The sequence below is a fragment of the Empidonax traillii genome, unplaced genomic scaffold, assembly GCF_003031625.1.
Source record: "Empidonax traillii isolate 1590-97213 ecotype Southwest subspecies unplaced genomic scaffold, ASM303162v1 scaffold60:size2069287, whole genome shotgun sequence".
Lineage (NCBI taxonomy): Eukaryota > Metazoa > Chordata > Aves > Passeriformes > Tyrannidae > Empidonax > Empidonax traillii.
Genome location: NW_020955253.1, coordinates 605,506 through 622,831, shown reverse-complemented (window position 1 = coordinate 622,831; position 17,326 = coordinate 605,506). Strand labels below are relative to the sequence as shown.

Here is a 17,326-nt window from a genome sequence, read left to right as displayed (position 1 = left end):
GAATGTTTCCCTATTTTAAAAGAAAATCTCCAAACAACTGAAAATGTTTCTTAAAAACAGCAGCATATTTCTCATCATGCACTATTCCTACCTCTTCTGTGTTTTTCTGGTGCTTTAGCTTAGCATGTCCTCACCAAGTAAAGGAAAACCTAGCACTGGGTGAGATCCTGACACAGTGACCTCATTCTGAGCATTACCTTCTTTGTCAGTAGCAGAAGAAGTTAAAGCAGCTCTGCTGGCCTTCAGCACTTGGAGCAGTTTGGCATTTTCTGTCTGGCATGGTTTCAGGGCTCACTTTGCTGTGAGCCCAAATGGTGAATGGAATGATGGAAAATGAGCTTGCAAGAACTTGTCCACTGCTTCTGATTTTTTTGATAAACAGTTTGCAGCAGCACAAGTTTGATCGAGTGCACAGCAGAGCTGTTTGTTACATGCAGGTCTGCAGCACTTATTCTTCAGGACTGACAAAGGAAGTAAATCTTCCTTTTTAATCAATAGAGTCAAAACTGGTAAGTGTCATGATAAATAGTAAATAATTTAGGAAGATACTGCTGTGTGTGTGTGTGTATACCCACATGTCTATGCGTTTGTGTTTCTGTGTATTGGGGGTATTGTGTGTTACGTCAGGAAGATATGTTAGGGGTAATTTTTCTGTCTTGACTAGAGGGTTAAAGCTTTAACTTACTTGTGTTTGCTAATGCATGTAAATAGCTTTCTTGTCCACTTAATGAGAAGGCTGGCTTGTTATCCTGTACAATGCAGCTGGGCACTGTTCCAGAAGCATAGGCACTTCGTTTCAAAGACAAAGAATCCAGCGCAGACACAGGGAGAAACCTGGAACATTGCGCTGTGGATTTTTTTCAGAGCGATGACTCATTTCAGTTCACAAAGGATTCTGGGCAGGGTAGTGAGAAGTCAGGTTGGCTGATCCATTCCTATGACTTCACTTTGCAGAGAGCCAGGGAGAAGAGGAGTGACACTGCAGAATCCTGAGGCACTGCAGTGGAGAGGTGCTTTGCAAAGACTGTGAGTGCCTTCGGAACAGGGGGTGGTGTCAGAACGTGATTCCAGCCATTCCATGGAAACAGGGCAAAAAGAGATGTTTTCAAAACACTGTGTGGGAGTTATATTTGTAGTCCCTTTTAGATTCTCTATCTCCACCTCCCCTGTAATTTCTTAACCATTTATTTCTCATGCTTATGTGAGAATTGTGTGAAATGGTGTTCCTTTCAGTGGACCTGCATAGATAACTGCATTTTTTTTTCAGTATGCCCCTATTTCCTGCTTTAAGAGGTGGGTGTTCAGCATACTAATGCCTGAAAGCATGCTTTGTTTTTCTTCTTTCAGGTCCTGTGGCACTGAGCTATGCTGCATTCAGCCAGCCTCCACAGTGATATAAAGCCCCAATTTGCACATTGTTGTTACATCACAGCTACTCTGGATACTGTACTGGAGCATGGAACCAGACCATAGGGGTTCAGGTAAGTCCCCCTTTTTTAACATATTGTGTGCCAGGAATATAGACACGGACATTTATTAAAAGATGCATTTGAAAAATATTGTTTGGGAAAACACATTCTGAAGCACACAATATATTAAAAAACTGCAGTCCCACCCTCTTCCTTCCCAGGATAAGCATCACTACAGAAATCTCCTCAACTGACTGAATCCTCTGGGAAAGTTCCGTGCTCCAGCAGAAACTTTTGATGATCATAGTTGTAACATGTGCTGGGATATCACTTTGGACCTGGAGGCAGCTGGCCACAGGACATGAACAAAGAAAAGGAAAATTAAATCACAGGAAATACACAGAATGGATGCATGTAAGACAAATCTGCTGCCTGTGAGCAATTTAGCACCTGTTTCTGAAAGTTAGTGCCACTTGGTGAACCTGGAGGTCATTATTTTAGCTGGGTAATAAAAAAAATCAGTTTACATAGTTGAAGTTAGTAGCTGCTAAGGAACTAGAAATTTGTTTAGAGGCAAGTGTTTGTTATATGGTTATACTAAGTTTGCTGTGTTTTCTTTAGGGTATTTAGATTTGGAGTGGTCACATTCTTGAAAGCATTCATTATTTGTTGTGGTGTGCATGCATTTCAGAGGTGCAGAAGGAGCTTGCTGGTTAGTGAATGAGTGTGTGTTGCTGCATTTGTTGAGCCTTTGTTTAAGCTGCTTTAAACAGTAATAAATAGATGAATCTTTAATGTATTGTTTTATTATTGTTATCAGTACTCTGATATGTGTAGCTGTCTAGTAAACACAACCTGCAGCTTTTTTCATAAAATACTGCAGGAAATGTAGCTTAAAAGGAGGATTTAAACTATGTCTGAGAACAGTGCAAGCAACACTTCTAATTTTCTTTGTTTCAGATTTTGCCAGTGAAATGTGATCTTTTCTGTGTTGGTATACTAGTGCAGATTCAAGGTATTTCAGAGTAGTCTGTGTAATACCACAGGAATCTGCATATTCCTCCTTTTCCCTTCTGTTGTTCAATCAAATGTGACCATCTAGCTTAAAATGGCAATTATATGTCCTTGTTGTGAATTCACGTAAGAATAGTTTTGCTTACTACATCTGTGTAAGTATTCTTTAATTAGAATAATTCAGTCACCTAGGGGGTTGGGGCAAAAAGGGGTAATTGTGCAACCCAGGCCAGACACTTAACTTCTTCAGCATCTGTCCCTTTCGAAGTAACCCTGAAAAGGTACTTTTTCTAGAAGAGATGTTTTCCTTACAGTATTCTTGAGAAAAAGTGATGATATTCTAGGCTGAAGAGCCCTCTTTTTGCCCATTACAAGTCGTTTTGGTTTTGTTAGCTACCTTTTGTTTGAAAATGACTTTTATGTAGTTCTTCCCAGGGTGAAATCATAAGCGTGTGTTGATCAGGAGAGACTGCTGGCAAGAAATTTTTTGTAGCAGAATCCTGTTGCAACCACCACTATAATCATGAGGTATCATGAAGTTACTCTACTCTGGTTTTGATGTTTTCTATTTAACAATGTAGTTCTGTAAGCAGCAAAGGCAGTGAAGTCAGATTTCCCTTGACTAGTGTTTTTTGACTGGATTCTCTCCTGTCTAGTGGGAGGTGGCTATGCCTAAAGCCCCATACAGATTGAACAGGCACAGCAAACACTTGTTTTAGAATCACTGTTGTCTAGTGAGGCTCAGCCTTTCTGGCACATGTACACACACACATTGTGATTGTGCAAACTTCATTTTCTGTGGAAACCAGGCTAAAAATCATGTTTAGAGGTTGTCTTGTTCCATAAGAAACAAAAGGTTGAAAAGGTGTTGAGAGTCAGAATGGAAAGGTGGAACTTTGGCTTCCTGTATTTTACAGGATGCAGAGTGTAATCAGAGGGTCTCTCCCCTATTTCAGGGGAATAGGGTGTATAAGTTCTCATAAATTGTGGTTTTGCGCTGTAATTATTTAATTTTCCTTCACAATGGTTGTACTGAATTGGTTCCATTTATAAGAGAAGAGGTGACTTTTTGAGTAATCCTTGCGCAAAGTTCATGAGACAAAGAGTTTGACTTCCAGGTCACTTCTTTCTTTTAGAATCACTAATAAAAATTCCGTCATCAGTATGTACTTGATAGCTGAATTGCTGATACATGGTGCAGAATGTAGTCTGTCTCATTTTCTCCTAAAAATGTCTGTGTGCTACTCAGACTTTCAGAGAACAAACACACTAGATACACTGGCAGAGGAAAAGTTCTGGCTGGTATGGATTTCAGGATGTGTGAATTTTCATTCCCAGCTATGTTAGACCATCACTTTCTCATCTGTATGTTAAGGATAGTTATAGTTCCCAGTTTTTCAGAATGTTTTTAAAACCATTGAAGAAAAGTGCTACGTAAGAGCTAAGTGTTTATTTTATGTGCTACATAATCTTTTGTTCTGAGTAATAAAAATAATTTCCCCCCCAGGGTAGTGCTTCAAATCCCCAGGGCATAAATGAGGACAATTCCCATTCACTGTTTGTTAAGCGCTTAGACATTCCTTACAATTAAGTGCTACTTAAAACGAAGTCTAGAAAACTTTTTTTTTTTAATTATTTAGAGAAAAGTTTGGAGAGACACTGCAGAAACAGAGCTAAAACGATGTGTATATATATATGTATATATCGTCTATTTAAACAAAGCATGCAGTCAGCTGGTGAAAACTGCTCTCTGAGCTCCGGTTTTCATTTAATTGGGAACATAAACATATGAAAGTCAAGGCTAGTAATTTGATTTCAAAAGAAAGCGGCTTGAGACAAGCATCAGTCAGAGCTAACAGGAGCCATATGCTAGATGTTTTATGTAAGTGATGTGGTCTTCAAAAAAAAAATAGGAAAAGCCTATTTGCTGTTTTTTAAGGGGATCTTTCCTAAAGGAGCTCTAGTAAACCTTCTGTTCAACAGGCTAAACAGTATTTATGTGTGTAATTGATATTAATATATTATCTCATAGATGCAAGATATTTGCTATTATTGTGCATCAAAGAAGTTTGTTCACTTAAATATAACCACAGACTGCATGTCATTTCCCAGAGCCACAGGATAGTCAAGATAAAATCTGGCAAATTAGAGCCTCCCCGAGTGAGGGGATTTTGGCTTTCTGTGACTGGGTCTGCTCAAAATGTGCGCTAGCCTTTTTAAACAAGAGCTAGTAACTATCTCCAGACAGTTAAGAACAACAAGCTGTGGAGATCATTCTGTCACAATGGAGGTGAAACCAGAGTGTCCTTGTCATAGTGAAGTAGGTTAAAAAGCACGGAGTGGAAAAGATTATGGCTTAACTGTTTATAGTCCCTTACAAAACAGAAAGAAAGGCCCTCACACAAACCAATATTTGTTGAACATTTGTATTGCATTTAAATGCATTTAAATTATGATTTTATGGACAATTACAGTAATCTTTATAGTTAATAAATGGCTGTTAAGCTCCCAAATATTTGCAAGCAGTATGTGTGTTACCCTGACATATGCACTCCAGTGTGCTTTGCTAGAAGTTGTGTTAACATTAAGGAACCAATGCTGAATGTTTTGTATTGATGAGTTATGTAAAGTATAGTTAGTATTTCAGTGGAAACTCCTGGCTTGCTCCTGGTAACAAGAGTCCAGCTGGCAGGGGGTCAAATCTGCAGACTGAATGTTTTCTGCACACTAACCTACAAAGCAATTCCATGCTGAAGGCCTGCTTTGAAAGGAATGATTGTGCAAAGTTGCTAAACTAAAATCCAGGCAAACTTTATTATTTTTTTAACTTGTACTTAGCCAATTTTACATTTACAAGTTCTAACTGGAAGTGATCCCAGAGGTGGATCTCTGCACGCTCTTGGCAGTCAGGGGAGAAGGATGGGCTGTTCCTGGGAGTGAGGAGAGCAACTGGTTTCTGAGTTCTTGTCCAAGCATCCCTCTGGGGGCAGGTGAAAGGTTGCATAGCAAAGCTTGATGTATAAAACTCGAGTCTCCTTCCCACTTCAGGAGGCTGATTATGGTATTATATCCTAAGAATTGTTCTGGTTAGCTGTGAATGGATCATTCCCATTCAAGGGAAACAAAGAGATCTTCCTTCCACTCTCCTATCGTGGCACTTGGGTAGGTGGCAGTGTGAGTGCATGGCTGGGAGCAGGCACAGGGATACTCCTGCCAGGGTGCTTTAGTTTAAGAAATTGCAAAGTCTGTGATGATCCAGATAAAACAATTGAGTAAGTTGCTGACCCTCACCTGGATGCCCTTAAAGGTACTCTATTCCAGGCAAAACCAGGACACCAGAGAGCCCATTTCAGTGCCCAGTGAACCTGGTAAGATTAAACCTCAACTGAGGCCAATATATGCCAATCTGTTTGACATTGCATTGAACTCAATTTAGCAGTGCTCACAAGAATACCCATGACACATAATTTCTTAAATTGCTTAGCTAAATCTGCATAATTCTTATCATAATTCTGATGCTTCTTAGACATGAAGCTAATCATTAAAGAAACTGATCCCCTGCACAAAGTGCATGATGCCTGGTGATCAGAATTGGTAAACTTATGTGTCTGGATGATGACAAAGATTTGGCTATGAACGAGTTTAAACTGACAGCAGATGTAATTATTAGTAAATAGGAGTATAATAACTATGATGTTCTTTATCCATTATCAAATGGTGAAGGATCAAATGGTGTTTGCTCCCAAGTCATGTGAAAGCGTGTCTCTCATGTCTCCCCATAAGCTGTGTGTGATCTTCTTTGCTATTGTCTGTAAAGCATGTGGCAAGGACTTTTAGGTGTGTATGAATAAAAAATGTCCAGAGAAAGTTATATTTTAAGGTCATAATTCTGTGGTCTGATAAGAATGAGGATCTTGGACTGCACTGTGTTGAAGCTTGAAGCTGGAAGAATGCTGCTGTGTTGGGAATGCAGCATTGGTCTGGTCAGCCTGATTAAGCAGAAGCAATCAGGAAACAGCATAGCCAAATGTGTATTTTTAAATCATTGTTGTGTCTTGAGTGATGTGTATCACTGTTGTACAACAGATTGTACAGCTGGTGATTGAAAAATATTGCTCACAAGTCTCACTGAGACAGTTACGCAATTTGCTACTCCCACCAATTCTTTTTTCCCCCCAAAGTGCTGAGTATAAAGCAAGATTAAAAGCACTTTGATAATCAGTCTTAGAAGCTGTTCCTCTTCTTTAGTAGACATAATAGGAATATAGAATTAATAGGGCAAATATTGGATTATCTGAATTGTGGGTGAAAGTTTCAATTTGAATTAATTTCCAGTAATTTGATTCATGATTTGATCACAAGGTGTTGCTCTGTGGCAGCAGAAATAAGATTATTTTCTTGAAATTTCGAAGGTATGTAGGTAAAATTTAATCCCTGACTATTGACTGACCTGTGGCCAGAATAGGATTTGTAGTCAAGCACCCCTTGTTCTGTCTGTTACTATTTATTATTCCTTTTCCATTGGCAAGGAAAATGTTTTAGCTTGCTGCTTTCCTCTCTTTGACATCACTGGGGAACTGTTACCACTTGAAGAGGAGGTACAGAGCAGAATCAAAAAGTATTTTTGTACTTGGATAAAGTATGTTAGAATGCACTTGTATATGTGTATTTGTGTAGTCATGCTAGTATTATTTAATTGTAATTTCTCCTCTAACTTTTTTTTTTAAGATCTTTCAATTGTTGTTTTTAAAGTATAGGTAAATGAATTCTTTGTAAAGACAACATGAGAAAAGTTACAATGAAGGTAATATTCAGGCCATCCTGGAACCTCTTCTTAAAAATACATAGTTCATACAAAGGCATTTGACACGTAGATCCGGGAGAGGTTTATTCAGGGTATCAATCTTAAGGTGTTTTGATGTTCTGGGGACTCTAAAGAGCATTCTGTGCTTTTTCAGCTGAATGATGATGTTATTCATTAACTGAGCAACATTTTTTCTGATCTTTGTTACTATTAATAAAAAAATATTGTGTCAAGTGGAAATTAAAGGTGATCCATACCACTGTTCTTTGAAGGGGAGTGAAATGTCCCCTTTTATGTCCAGAGAAATACATGCAACTATTTCGTTTGTGCGGTTAGCTAGTAGGATGTTAAGTATGAGGTTTTGCAAGCATGAGTACTAATTTACTGGCATTTTTCTGAATCTGTGTTTTGTACCCTTTGAGAAACTATGTCTGCACAGCATATATCTCCCATTTTCCAAAGTTCACCATGTCTAAGTTTTGAAATAAGCTGTTAGATGGTTCTCCATTGTAAGAGTTTTACCTCCAGCCCAGTACTAGAGAGCTCTGAGAATTCTTGCTAGTTGTATCTCTACATCCTTGTTCTATGAGCAGATTTAAAAAAAAAAAAAACAAACAAACAACAAAACGCTTCATTGCATATCTGTTGTCTTTTTACAGGTGATGTATCACCCATCAGCATGTCTCCTATCACTCAGTCACAGTTTATTCCACTTGGGGAAATCCTTTGCCTGGCCATCTCAGCAATGAACTCTGCCCGAAAACAAGTCACACAAGAAGCACTAATGGAGCACCTAACCACCTGCTTCCCAGGTAACCAGTCATTAATAAATCATTGGTCAGATGAGTGCATGTCTGTAAAAGGGCGGTTAAACAATCCCCAGTCCCTTCTGGATGGGGATATTGACTAATCCTGACATGCTAAGCAAAAGTAAAAGGAGGCATTAGGGTTCTAATCTTAGAACCTTTTCTTTATTCTTTAACATACGGAGAATTGAGTTGTCTTTGATAAGGCCATTCATGTGAGATGCATTTTGCAGGGTTAATTCCTGACTTTTTGTAAATAATAAAAATTACTTGAGGTATTAAACAACAAGCTGTTGGCTTGTTTCTTTTTTCAGATAGTATCAGAATAAGCTTGTTTGTGATTTTTCTCACATTTTTCTCTATCATAGTCAAAGGAGTTTAGCACTTCTTTAGTAGCTATGGAAAAAAAAAGCATGATGTGTCATAGCCATAGCAGACTTATTTCACCTTGTGGCTTTCAAGCCAGTTGTAGCTAACTCATAAGAGCTCTGTTGACATCATTCAATTGTCCAATCTCCATAGAGATAACCTCATTGAGGTCTCTATAGAGAATTCTCTCTTAAAGAGCAGGGTTCCCACATACTGCATGTCTTCTTTCACCTGGGATAGGCTCTCAGTGTGTGGCCTGATGCAAGTTGTAGAGTCCAGTGACAATGATGCACCTGCTTCAGGCAGAGGTTATATTTAAACTGAAAGGACGATGTCATCCTCCTTTCCAGGGATTTTTGGATCCTTCTTGGACACAGTTCTGCCTTTTGCTTCTGTATTACCCTTGCTTGAGAAATAATAAACCAAAGGTTTAAAGATAACTTGACAACTCTCTTCATGACTAAACTGAAAGGCCTGGAGAGCCACAGATAGACTTGCTGTGTTGATAAATGCTGGTGAACTGTTCAGAAGATATTCTTGTAAGCACTTGATAAAACTTATGAAATGGTAAATGGAAATTATCATGGATTAAAGATACTGTAACATCAAAAAGAGAAATCCTATGACAAGAATGTACTCTTGAATATGCTGCTTCGCTACTGGCCCTCTGTATCTGGAGCTGGTGAATCATGCAAAATGCATCTTGCAGAGACATTTTAATTGTGATGCAAAAGAATTGGGGAGAGGTTTACTGCTCAAGAGAGCACAACTTCTTCATTTGTGCTTTGTATGATCCTGGGCAAGATGTTTAACTGTTCTGTGCCTTAGTTAACAGTTCTCTAAAGTAGTTGAGAAACTTCTCCACTGTAACTATTTTACAGTTTGCAAAAAGCAGCTAATGAAAAATGCTTCAGCAGGAAAACTACTGATGCATCTGTCTCATCTAGGCAGCCTAACCATAGCCATGTGTTGATGTCTGGATTTTTTTTTCTTACATTTCAGAGCAAGAGTTATTTAAAACCTTGAAGGTTACATGGCTTTTGCAATAACTAAGTTCTGAGATTTTAAAATAAATTCTTGATTGAGAGTTGTGTTTGGAATGAAGTTTTATCTGACATTTAATAATTGCACGGTGGAAAAAAATACTGTAAGCATATTTTGTAGATACTGTCTTTCTCTCCCGGTTTCTAGTTTTGTTTATCAGTAGGTTTTTTATTTCAGTGTGCTTGGCTGATTTTGAAAATACTTGTGAAAGTTGTAAGTAAAAATTCACAATTGTAATTACTTTTAATTAATTTCAATGATTTCTTTTTACCAAGTCATCTTTTCTGTAAAGCTGTGTACTAGAAGAATTCCAAAGATTCCAAGTATTCCCTCAATGATTCTATCAATATTTTTGTATAAATAATTATTGCATGGTGGAAATTATACTCAATTGGTGGCATCCCTTGAGTTTCCTGGGAGCACGATTATCAGTAGACTTCGTGTGTTGTGCTATTCTTGTTAGACAGAACCAAACATGAAAAATAATTCAACAGGCTGGATTATTTTCTAGACACTGCTCAGAAGAAGCCTGAGGCAAGTTAGCACATAGTCTCTTGCTACCTTTTTTTTTTCTGCTAGCCATTGACATGTGAATTTCTCAAGTTTGAGATAAAAAAAGAGAGCCTCACTTCCCAAAATGTAAAGAAAGTTACTTGAAGGAAAAAAAAAATCCACCAAATTATTGTCCATTTTTTTTCTCTTCTGTAGAGAAATGCATTTCTCTTCCAGCCATGACATGTTTAGCAAAGCAAGCATACATATTGTCTCAGCATATGATGATTATCCGAAGAATTTCTTCTTTGCAGTAAAGAGAACTTCTTCTTATGCTAAGTGATATTTTTCACATGTCTACTCAAACTCTCTAATAAATCAGCTGTAGCTTTTTGAGCCCTTGTATTCTCTGTGGCTATTTTAAAATATCTGATGTCCTCTCATATTCTGATAATTTATTTTTCCTAACTAGGTGCTGATGCTCTGAGGGAGAGGAGAGCATTACCACTGTAGATGTATCTGTTATTGTCACATAACCTCTCTGTATCTCTTCATGTAGCAGCACTTGTCTGCCTGTGTTGTTTGTGTTTTAATGAACAGATGCTTCACTGTGTTTCAATGTGTGGATAAATTTCCTAAGACCCCAGATGCTATTCTCAAAACTGCCTAAGAATAATAAAGCTTTTTCCTCAGTGCAGGGTCTTACAGTTGCAGTCTAGCCCTCTAGTTTGCTGAGCCATTGTGCAGGCGTAAATCTGGGCCATGGCTCTATCTGAAATAAGGTATGCTAATTATTTATAACATCACATAGCAACCACTCCACATCCTTAACTAGTATTTCATGAGCCAATCAGAGTATTTCTTTTATCCCTTGTTAAGCCTTAGCATCAGCTCAGGAGAAAATCATTTTAGCAGATTTAACACCATTTAAATACTACTTGAGATGTATTTTTCATGAATTTATTTTATTCAAAAAGTTTGTAATGAAAATGCACATCTTATTTGTGGTTTTTGTTATTTGTCAGGTTTTTAAAAAAGCAGGAGGGCTGCTCCTGCACCTACTCCCATTATTCTCACTTAGAATTAAACAATGAGTTGTTTGCACAGCCTTACTTTGTAATTTATTGACCATGGTTTAAATCCCATACATTAAATGTAAATCTTTAAAATCCAGTATAAGGAGCTAAGAATGTAACCTCTGTTCTCTATTTGGCAACCAGACCCTCTTATCTGTATGAACCTGGATGAAGAAAACATCAAGCCTTAGTCTACACTGTGTTTAATAAGGCTATTTTTTCTTTTTTCTTCTCCCAAATTTTGTCCACATTTAATTGTCCATATTTAAATAATTTTAAGGTGTTCAAAATGTCAAAGTAGAAAATACATGTGTATTGGACTAGGTAGGTTGCTTTTTAAGCAAACAGTTTTCTGAAAGCTGGCAAATTACTCTGACATTCACCTTTATAATTGCTCACTTTCTAAATATGTGAAATGTATGTGCAGCACTTAGAAGTGTCTTACATTAACTGAGTTCACCCTAGGTCAGTGTTCTTTGTGAGCAGCAAACAAGACATAATCTTCTGTCTGGAAGCTCAGTGGATGGCATAGTAGACTCTCTTGAGATACGGAAAATGTACATGTCTGATGATTCAGTGTCCAGACAGTTTCTGCTGTTGAATTATTAAACCACTACATAATCTTAAATAACACCACTGCTGTCATGCAATATTTTATGTGCTAAAGTCTCTAAGCTACTGGGTCTTTTTCCTTTGTTTCTATTTAATGGAGGAAGGGACACCATAAGGAGATTTTTGAATGCAGGGGGGTAGGTTGTGTATAGACATGATGTGGGCAGATTGCTGTAAAGAGAGAAGTTTTGAGAAAGCCAAGAAATCTGTATTTAAAATAGGAACAATGGGAGCCACAGTAAGTCATTGCTCCTGTCTGCCATGCAGAAAAGCATAAGTTGAGTTTGGTTCTCTTTCCGCTTTTGTAAGTACCTGAAAGAGCTTGGAACAAAAGCCATATCTACCCTTAGCTGGCAATGCTGAGCTTCAGAGATCTGCATCTGCTGTCATCACTGCTGGCTTAGTGAACCAAAGAGATGTACAGTATCCTGGGAGTAATAAAAGTGATAGTCTTACACTCCAGAAAGAAGGCTGACACGATTAACATTATGGTGTCATTGACTGTCCAGGCACAATAATTTTTTTCCCTGGTGTTTATCTGCACATTCTTCATTCACAGGAGTTAGTCAATTAGTGTAACTACTGTGCATCCAGTGTTTAGAGACCCACTTACCAAACACATTGTAGCCATTGTGGTTTACTGGGTGAAAAATACATTTTATGTTGTTATTTTAATATTATTGTATAATTATTTTTGCCTAAATTAACGTAAAACCTCGGAACATCCATTTCAGTTCTCTTTCCCTAACTTTTCTGTAAGCTGCCAGGAGAAATGTTTTCATTGCTTTTATTTTTGTTCTGATGTTTTTGAAACATCATGTTAAGAAAAGTCTTATAAGTAAAATAGGGATGAAGAGCCAAGTTCTCACAAAGGTAAGTACATGTTGAGGTATTTAGTTGTAAGCTCCTGGAAAATGCAAAGGATTGGGCAGGTTGTTTATGCAGAGGAGGGAAGAGAGGTTGGCTGCTGCAGAGCAAGTGCACCAGGGACAGGGTTGGACCCTGCAGTGCATTTTCAGCACAGGATGGAAAAACAAATGAGCTTGAGTTTTGCGGTTATCCGTGTCTTGTCATCACGCAAGGCATAATGGAAAAAGGGTGGTATTACCCAAGCAGACATAGCAGCTCCACTGCAAGAAAGAAGAGATTAGATGACCACTGGTTGTTGCAGGAATCGAAATCACTCTGTGTTCCTGTGTGTTACCAAAAGCTCATACAGATGACAACCCTCTCTCAGGTTGCCACTGCCCCACAATCCAGAGGTAGCTCACCATATTGTTTACTTCAGTTCAGAGAGATTTGAAATTCTGGCCTGAGGGGGTGGTAATTTTCTTCCCCAGCTCTCTGGATTTCAGCTTTTCCCATCTGTTGCTATTTCTGGTATGTTAGGTCATCCAGGAGTTCTGGGGGTATTTTTTACTCTCTCTAGGATTATTACATAAAGTGTGGACACCTGCATAAAAAGGAGACAAAAACTCTCCTGATTCTCCATATTTTTTTCCAATTTTCAGTCTCATTTATGCTTTCAGGTTATATCCTATCTTCACCATTCTTCCTTCCTATGTTTGGATCAGCCCTAATCTTTCAGCTCTCTGGACCGTGCATGAAATATATTTACTGTACTTCTCCCTGGTGCCTTCCGTGCTGTAACTGCTTTCACTCATGTCCATGTTATTTCTAACACTTGGCCATTTCCTTGTAAGATTTTATTTACAGATATGGACAGCATGGTCATGTCACTAGGTTCAAACACCATTCAAAGTTAAACATAAGGATGTTTACTTCACTATGTTACCTGCAACGCGGTTGCAAGAAAGAGGATGAGTTAAGGACTTAGTACAGCTTCTCTTTTTCTTGTTGTTGATCTTTTGGTGGAGCTGTTGCTGTCATCCTTATGTTTGGTTACACAAGGAGATCAGTGAGCTAGCAGGCTCCAACATGTTGGAGAAGAGTTGGGGACCAGACACTGTGTGCTACTGGAGATACTGTGTTTGTGACAGGTACCCGTGGTTGAGATTTTTCCATCTAAGTTGGCCTGGATATGAGTAGGGGTGCTGACCAAATGACTTCTTGAGTTCCCTTCCAACCTAAGTTGCTCTCTGATGCCTTTTTTTTTCCCCTCTAGATTACTTTTGTTTAAAAGAAAGCCAAGATCCAGACTGAATAATATTAACCTTTTTAGTTTAAAATAGACTGTACAAACTTTTGAAAAATATTTCCCTAGTTCTAAAAATGTAAATGAAACCAGTACCCAGCATTAAAATGCATTTTAGTTCAACAAATTGTATTGATTGAAGATAGCTTTTTCCACTGAAAACTTAGAAGTATTTTTATTTTTTATTGAGCATAAACAATGTTTTTTTAAATAAGCCTGTGAACTAAAGTTCTTGTTTCCTTAGCTCTAGATGGAACTTACTTCTATACACTAAATGCTACCTCAGTATTTTATCTGATAAGGTACTGAAGACTTGGTCCTGCACTCTGAACCCAGCAGGCCTACTGGTAGTGGAAGGACCAGCCTCACAGTGCCAAGTCTGCCATGTCGCATTGGTGCAGGCTTGTTGTATTTGTCCCTTTCTCAGTGTGCAAGACATGCACTTAAGTGGTGTCCCTCGCATCTCACGCGAAAATCAAGGAACTCTGAGAAGCAAATAGTTAAATCTGTAACTTCCAGCATAATGGAAAGGTGTGTTTGGGTAAGATGAACTGTATCATTCAGGATGTGTCTTTTTTTGGAGAAGCCAATACAGTTGAAACATGCTTTAATGGCAGAGTAAATCAGTTCAATCAAGTTTGTGATGAAGGGGCAGTTTGAGGGAATGCCTTTTTTTTTCTTTGTAGTATTCTTCTGTGGAAAAACAACTTAGGCATCCAAAGTAACAAATAACCACTGCTTTTTATGTGACAAGGCATTTTAAGAATAGTTCTGGTGAACTGGGATATAAATATTTAGTTGGAAGAAGAATAAAAGTGAAATGTTTCCCCTGACACTTTTATTTTCAGTGATTCCATCTTGTACCTTACGGTCACCTGCACAATGGAAGTGACTAGAAATTCTTAAGTTCTCTCTTTTCTTTTTTTTTTTTTTTTTTTTAGCACTTTATTAATGACCTCTTTTCTATTTAATTAATAATTGAAATGTCTGAAGGGTAGGAGATGAGTGGAGAAACAAACAGAGAAAAGAATGCCTAACAAAATGTTTTACTGGAGTTGTTTGCTCAGCATATTCCAGCTTGTAAGTTGGAAAAAACAGCTTTTTGTTGGGGAGGGGGAAACCGGAGAGTTCTGCACAGTTTTATGCTGTCCCTGATATGTGTTTACTGTCATTTCTAGGAGTTCCAACACCCAGTCCAGAAATCCTTCGACATACTTTGAATATGCTTGTACGGGAGAGGAAAATATACCCAACTCCGGATGGTTATTTCATTGTAACCCCGCAGACTTACTTTATAACACCATCTCTCATAAGAACTAACAGTAAATGGTACCATTTGGACGAGAGGATACCTGACAGGTCTCAATGTACCTCTCCACAACAAGGAACTATAACTCCCTCCACCTCGGGATGCGTCAGGGACCGAACACTACCCAAAAACCACTGCGACTCCTGCCATTGTTGCAGAGAAGACATGCACAGCATGCATGCATCTACCCTACAGAGGAAATCAGCAAAAGACTGTAAAGACTCATACTGTCCTCCCTCATTATGTCAGGTCCCACCTACTGAGAAAAGTAAAAGTACTGTCAATTTTTCATATAAAGCAGAGACGCTCACAAAGCCTAAGGATGTAGAAAAGCAGTCTAAGAAATTTGGACTCAAATTATTCCGATTAAGTTTTAAGAAGGACAAGACAAAACAGTTGGCAAATTTCTCTGCCCAGTTTCCTCCAGAGGAGTGGCCACTAAGGGACGAGGACACCCCTACCACTATACCTAGAGAGGTAGAAATGGAGATTATCAGGCGCATTAACCCAGACTTGACTGTGGAAAATGTCATGAGACACACTGCACTAATGAAGAAACTTGAAGAAGAAAAAGCTCAACGAAGCAAAGCAGGATCTTCAGCTCACCACAGTGGACGAAGTAAAAAGAGCAGGAATCACAGAAAGTCTCATGGGAAATCGAGGTCGCACAGCAAGACCCGGGTGTCCAAAGGAGACCCATCAGATGGCTCTCATTTGGATATACCTGCGGAAAGGGAGTATGAGTTCTATGATCCCTTGACTCGATCCCCACGGGAAGGCTGTTTTATAATAGAACACAAGGGAGATAATTATATAATGCACAGCAATCCTAACATGATTGAATCTCACTTTCCCATGACACCAGAATGGGACGTGTCTGGTGAGCTGGCCAAAAGAAGAACTGAAATGCCTTTCCCTGAACCTTCCAGGGGAAGCTCCCACTCCAAGGTCCATCGGAGCCACAGCCATACACAGGATAGAAGATCGAGGAATGAGCGGTCCAGTAAGGCCAAAGAAAGGTCTAGATCCATGGATAACTCCAAGGGACCTCTGGGCTCAGCAACGTTAGGAACACCTGAAGATCTAGGTGAAGGCTGTAGCCCAGATGACCAAACAACTAGCCAAACTTACATTGACGATAGTACCTTAAGGCCATCTCAGTCGCTCAGTCATCAAAGGGCTCTGATTTCATCTGCAAGCTACAAAGAGACTTGCATCCCTGAAAAAGCTAGTGGCAGTGTAGAAACTCCCAGTTCTTGTAGCCTATTGGAACAAAGCAAGCCTACAGAGAATTTGCCGTCGTATAGCGAACTCAACTCCTGCACAACAAAATCTGCAGTCGATGACTATTTTCAGTGCAACACATCCAGCGAGACTGTGCTGACTGCTCCATCACCACTGGGAAAGAACAAAGAGGATCATGATACACTAACAGGGACAGATGGGCTCAAAAAAATGACTCCCACAGAAAGACAGTCTCAACATATTGCAAGGGAGCCTGGGGTGCACAAGGAGGAGTCCCCAAAGGGCCCAAGCAGTGGTTCAGCAGTTGCCGGACAAACTCCAGAAGTGATTGCAAACGGGCGACTGGTTCAACACCATAGTGCTGAATCAAGTAGCCTTGATAAAAGGAAAGAAATATTTAGCAAGGATACACTCTTTAAACCTCTGCACAACACTCTTTCTGTGAATAGTTACCATAAGTCTAACACACCTCTGCTAAAGCCCCATCAAAAGACCCCCTCTGACACATTGCCAGTCAGATGTGAGAAACTTGAACAAGCGATAGTAACCTCAGTCACACAAGTCATGCCCGTTTCTCAAAGACAGCAAGAGACAGCCGGGAACCAGGAGGCCTCCTTCGACTACTACAACGTATCTGATGATGATGACTCAGAGGAAGGAACCAACAAAAATGCTGAGGAGGAAAAGAACAGGGATGACGTTGGTACAATGCAGTGGCTCCTAGAGAGAGAAAAGGAGAGGGATCTGCAGCGGAAGTTTGAGAAGAATCTTACTCTTCTCACCCCGAAGGAAACAGAAAATAGCAACAACCAGAGAGCCACCCACTCAGCCCGCCTGGACAGCATGGACAGCAGCAGCATTACTGTGGACAGCGGGTTCAACTCTCCACGGTAGGACTGTCACATTCATTGCAGCTTTACAGACTAGGAAGTTCCATTTATAGTTATATGTGTGTGATATTGGTGACAGAATGTAGGGCTGTATTAAACAA

The 17,326-nt window shown here is 39.2% G+C and overlaps 1 protein-coding gene across 7 annotated transcripts in view; it reads left to right on the top strand.

Moving 5' to 3' along the window:
• Positions 1–17,326, top strand: part of STOX2 (storkhead box 2) — a 153,088-nt gene that overhangs the window by 125,149 nt on the left and 10,613 nt on the right. For 3 of the 7 annotated variants that reach the window (XM_027879879.1, XM_027879880.1, XM_027879884.1), the window contains exons 2-3: positions 7,887–8,039; positions 14,960–17,225. In XM_027879879.1, coding sequence (XP_027735680.1) covers positions 7,887–8,039; positions 14,960–17,225 — 2,419 coding nt within the window. Of the gene's footprint in view, positions 1–954; positions 1,027–1,347; positions 1,482–1,616; positions 1,824–7,019; positions 7,042–7,886; positions 8,040–14,959; positions 17,226–17,326 lie in introns of those variants that run through there. The other 4 variants (XM_027879881.1, XM_027879883.1, XM_027879882.1 and 1 more) reach the window with 4 other exon arrangements.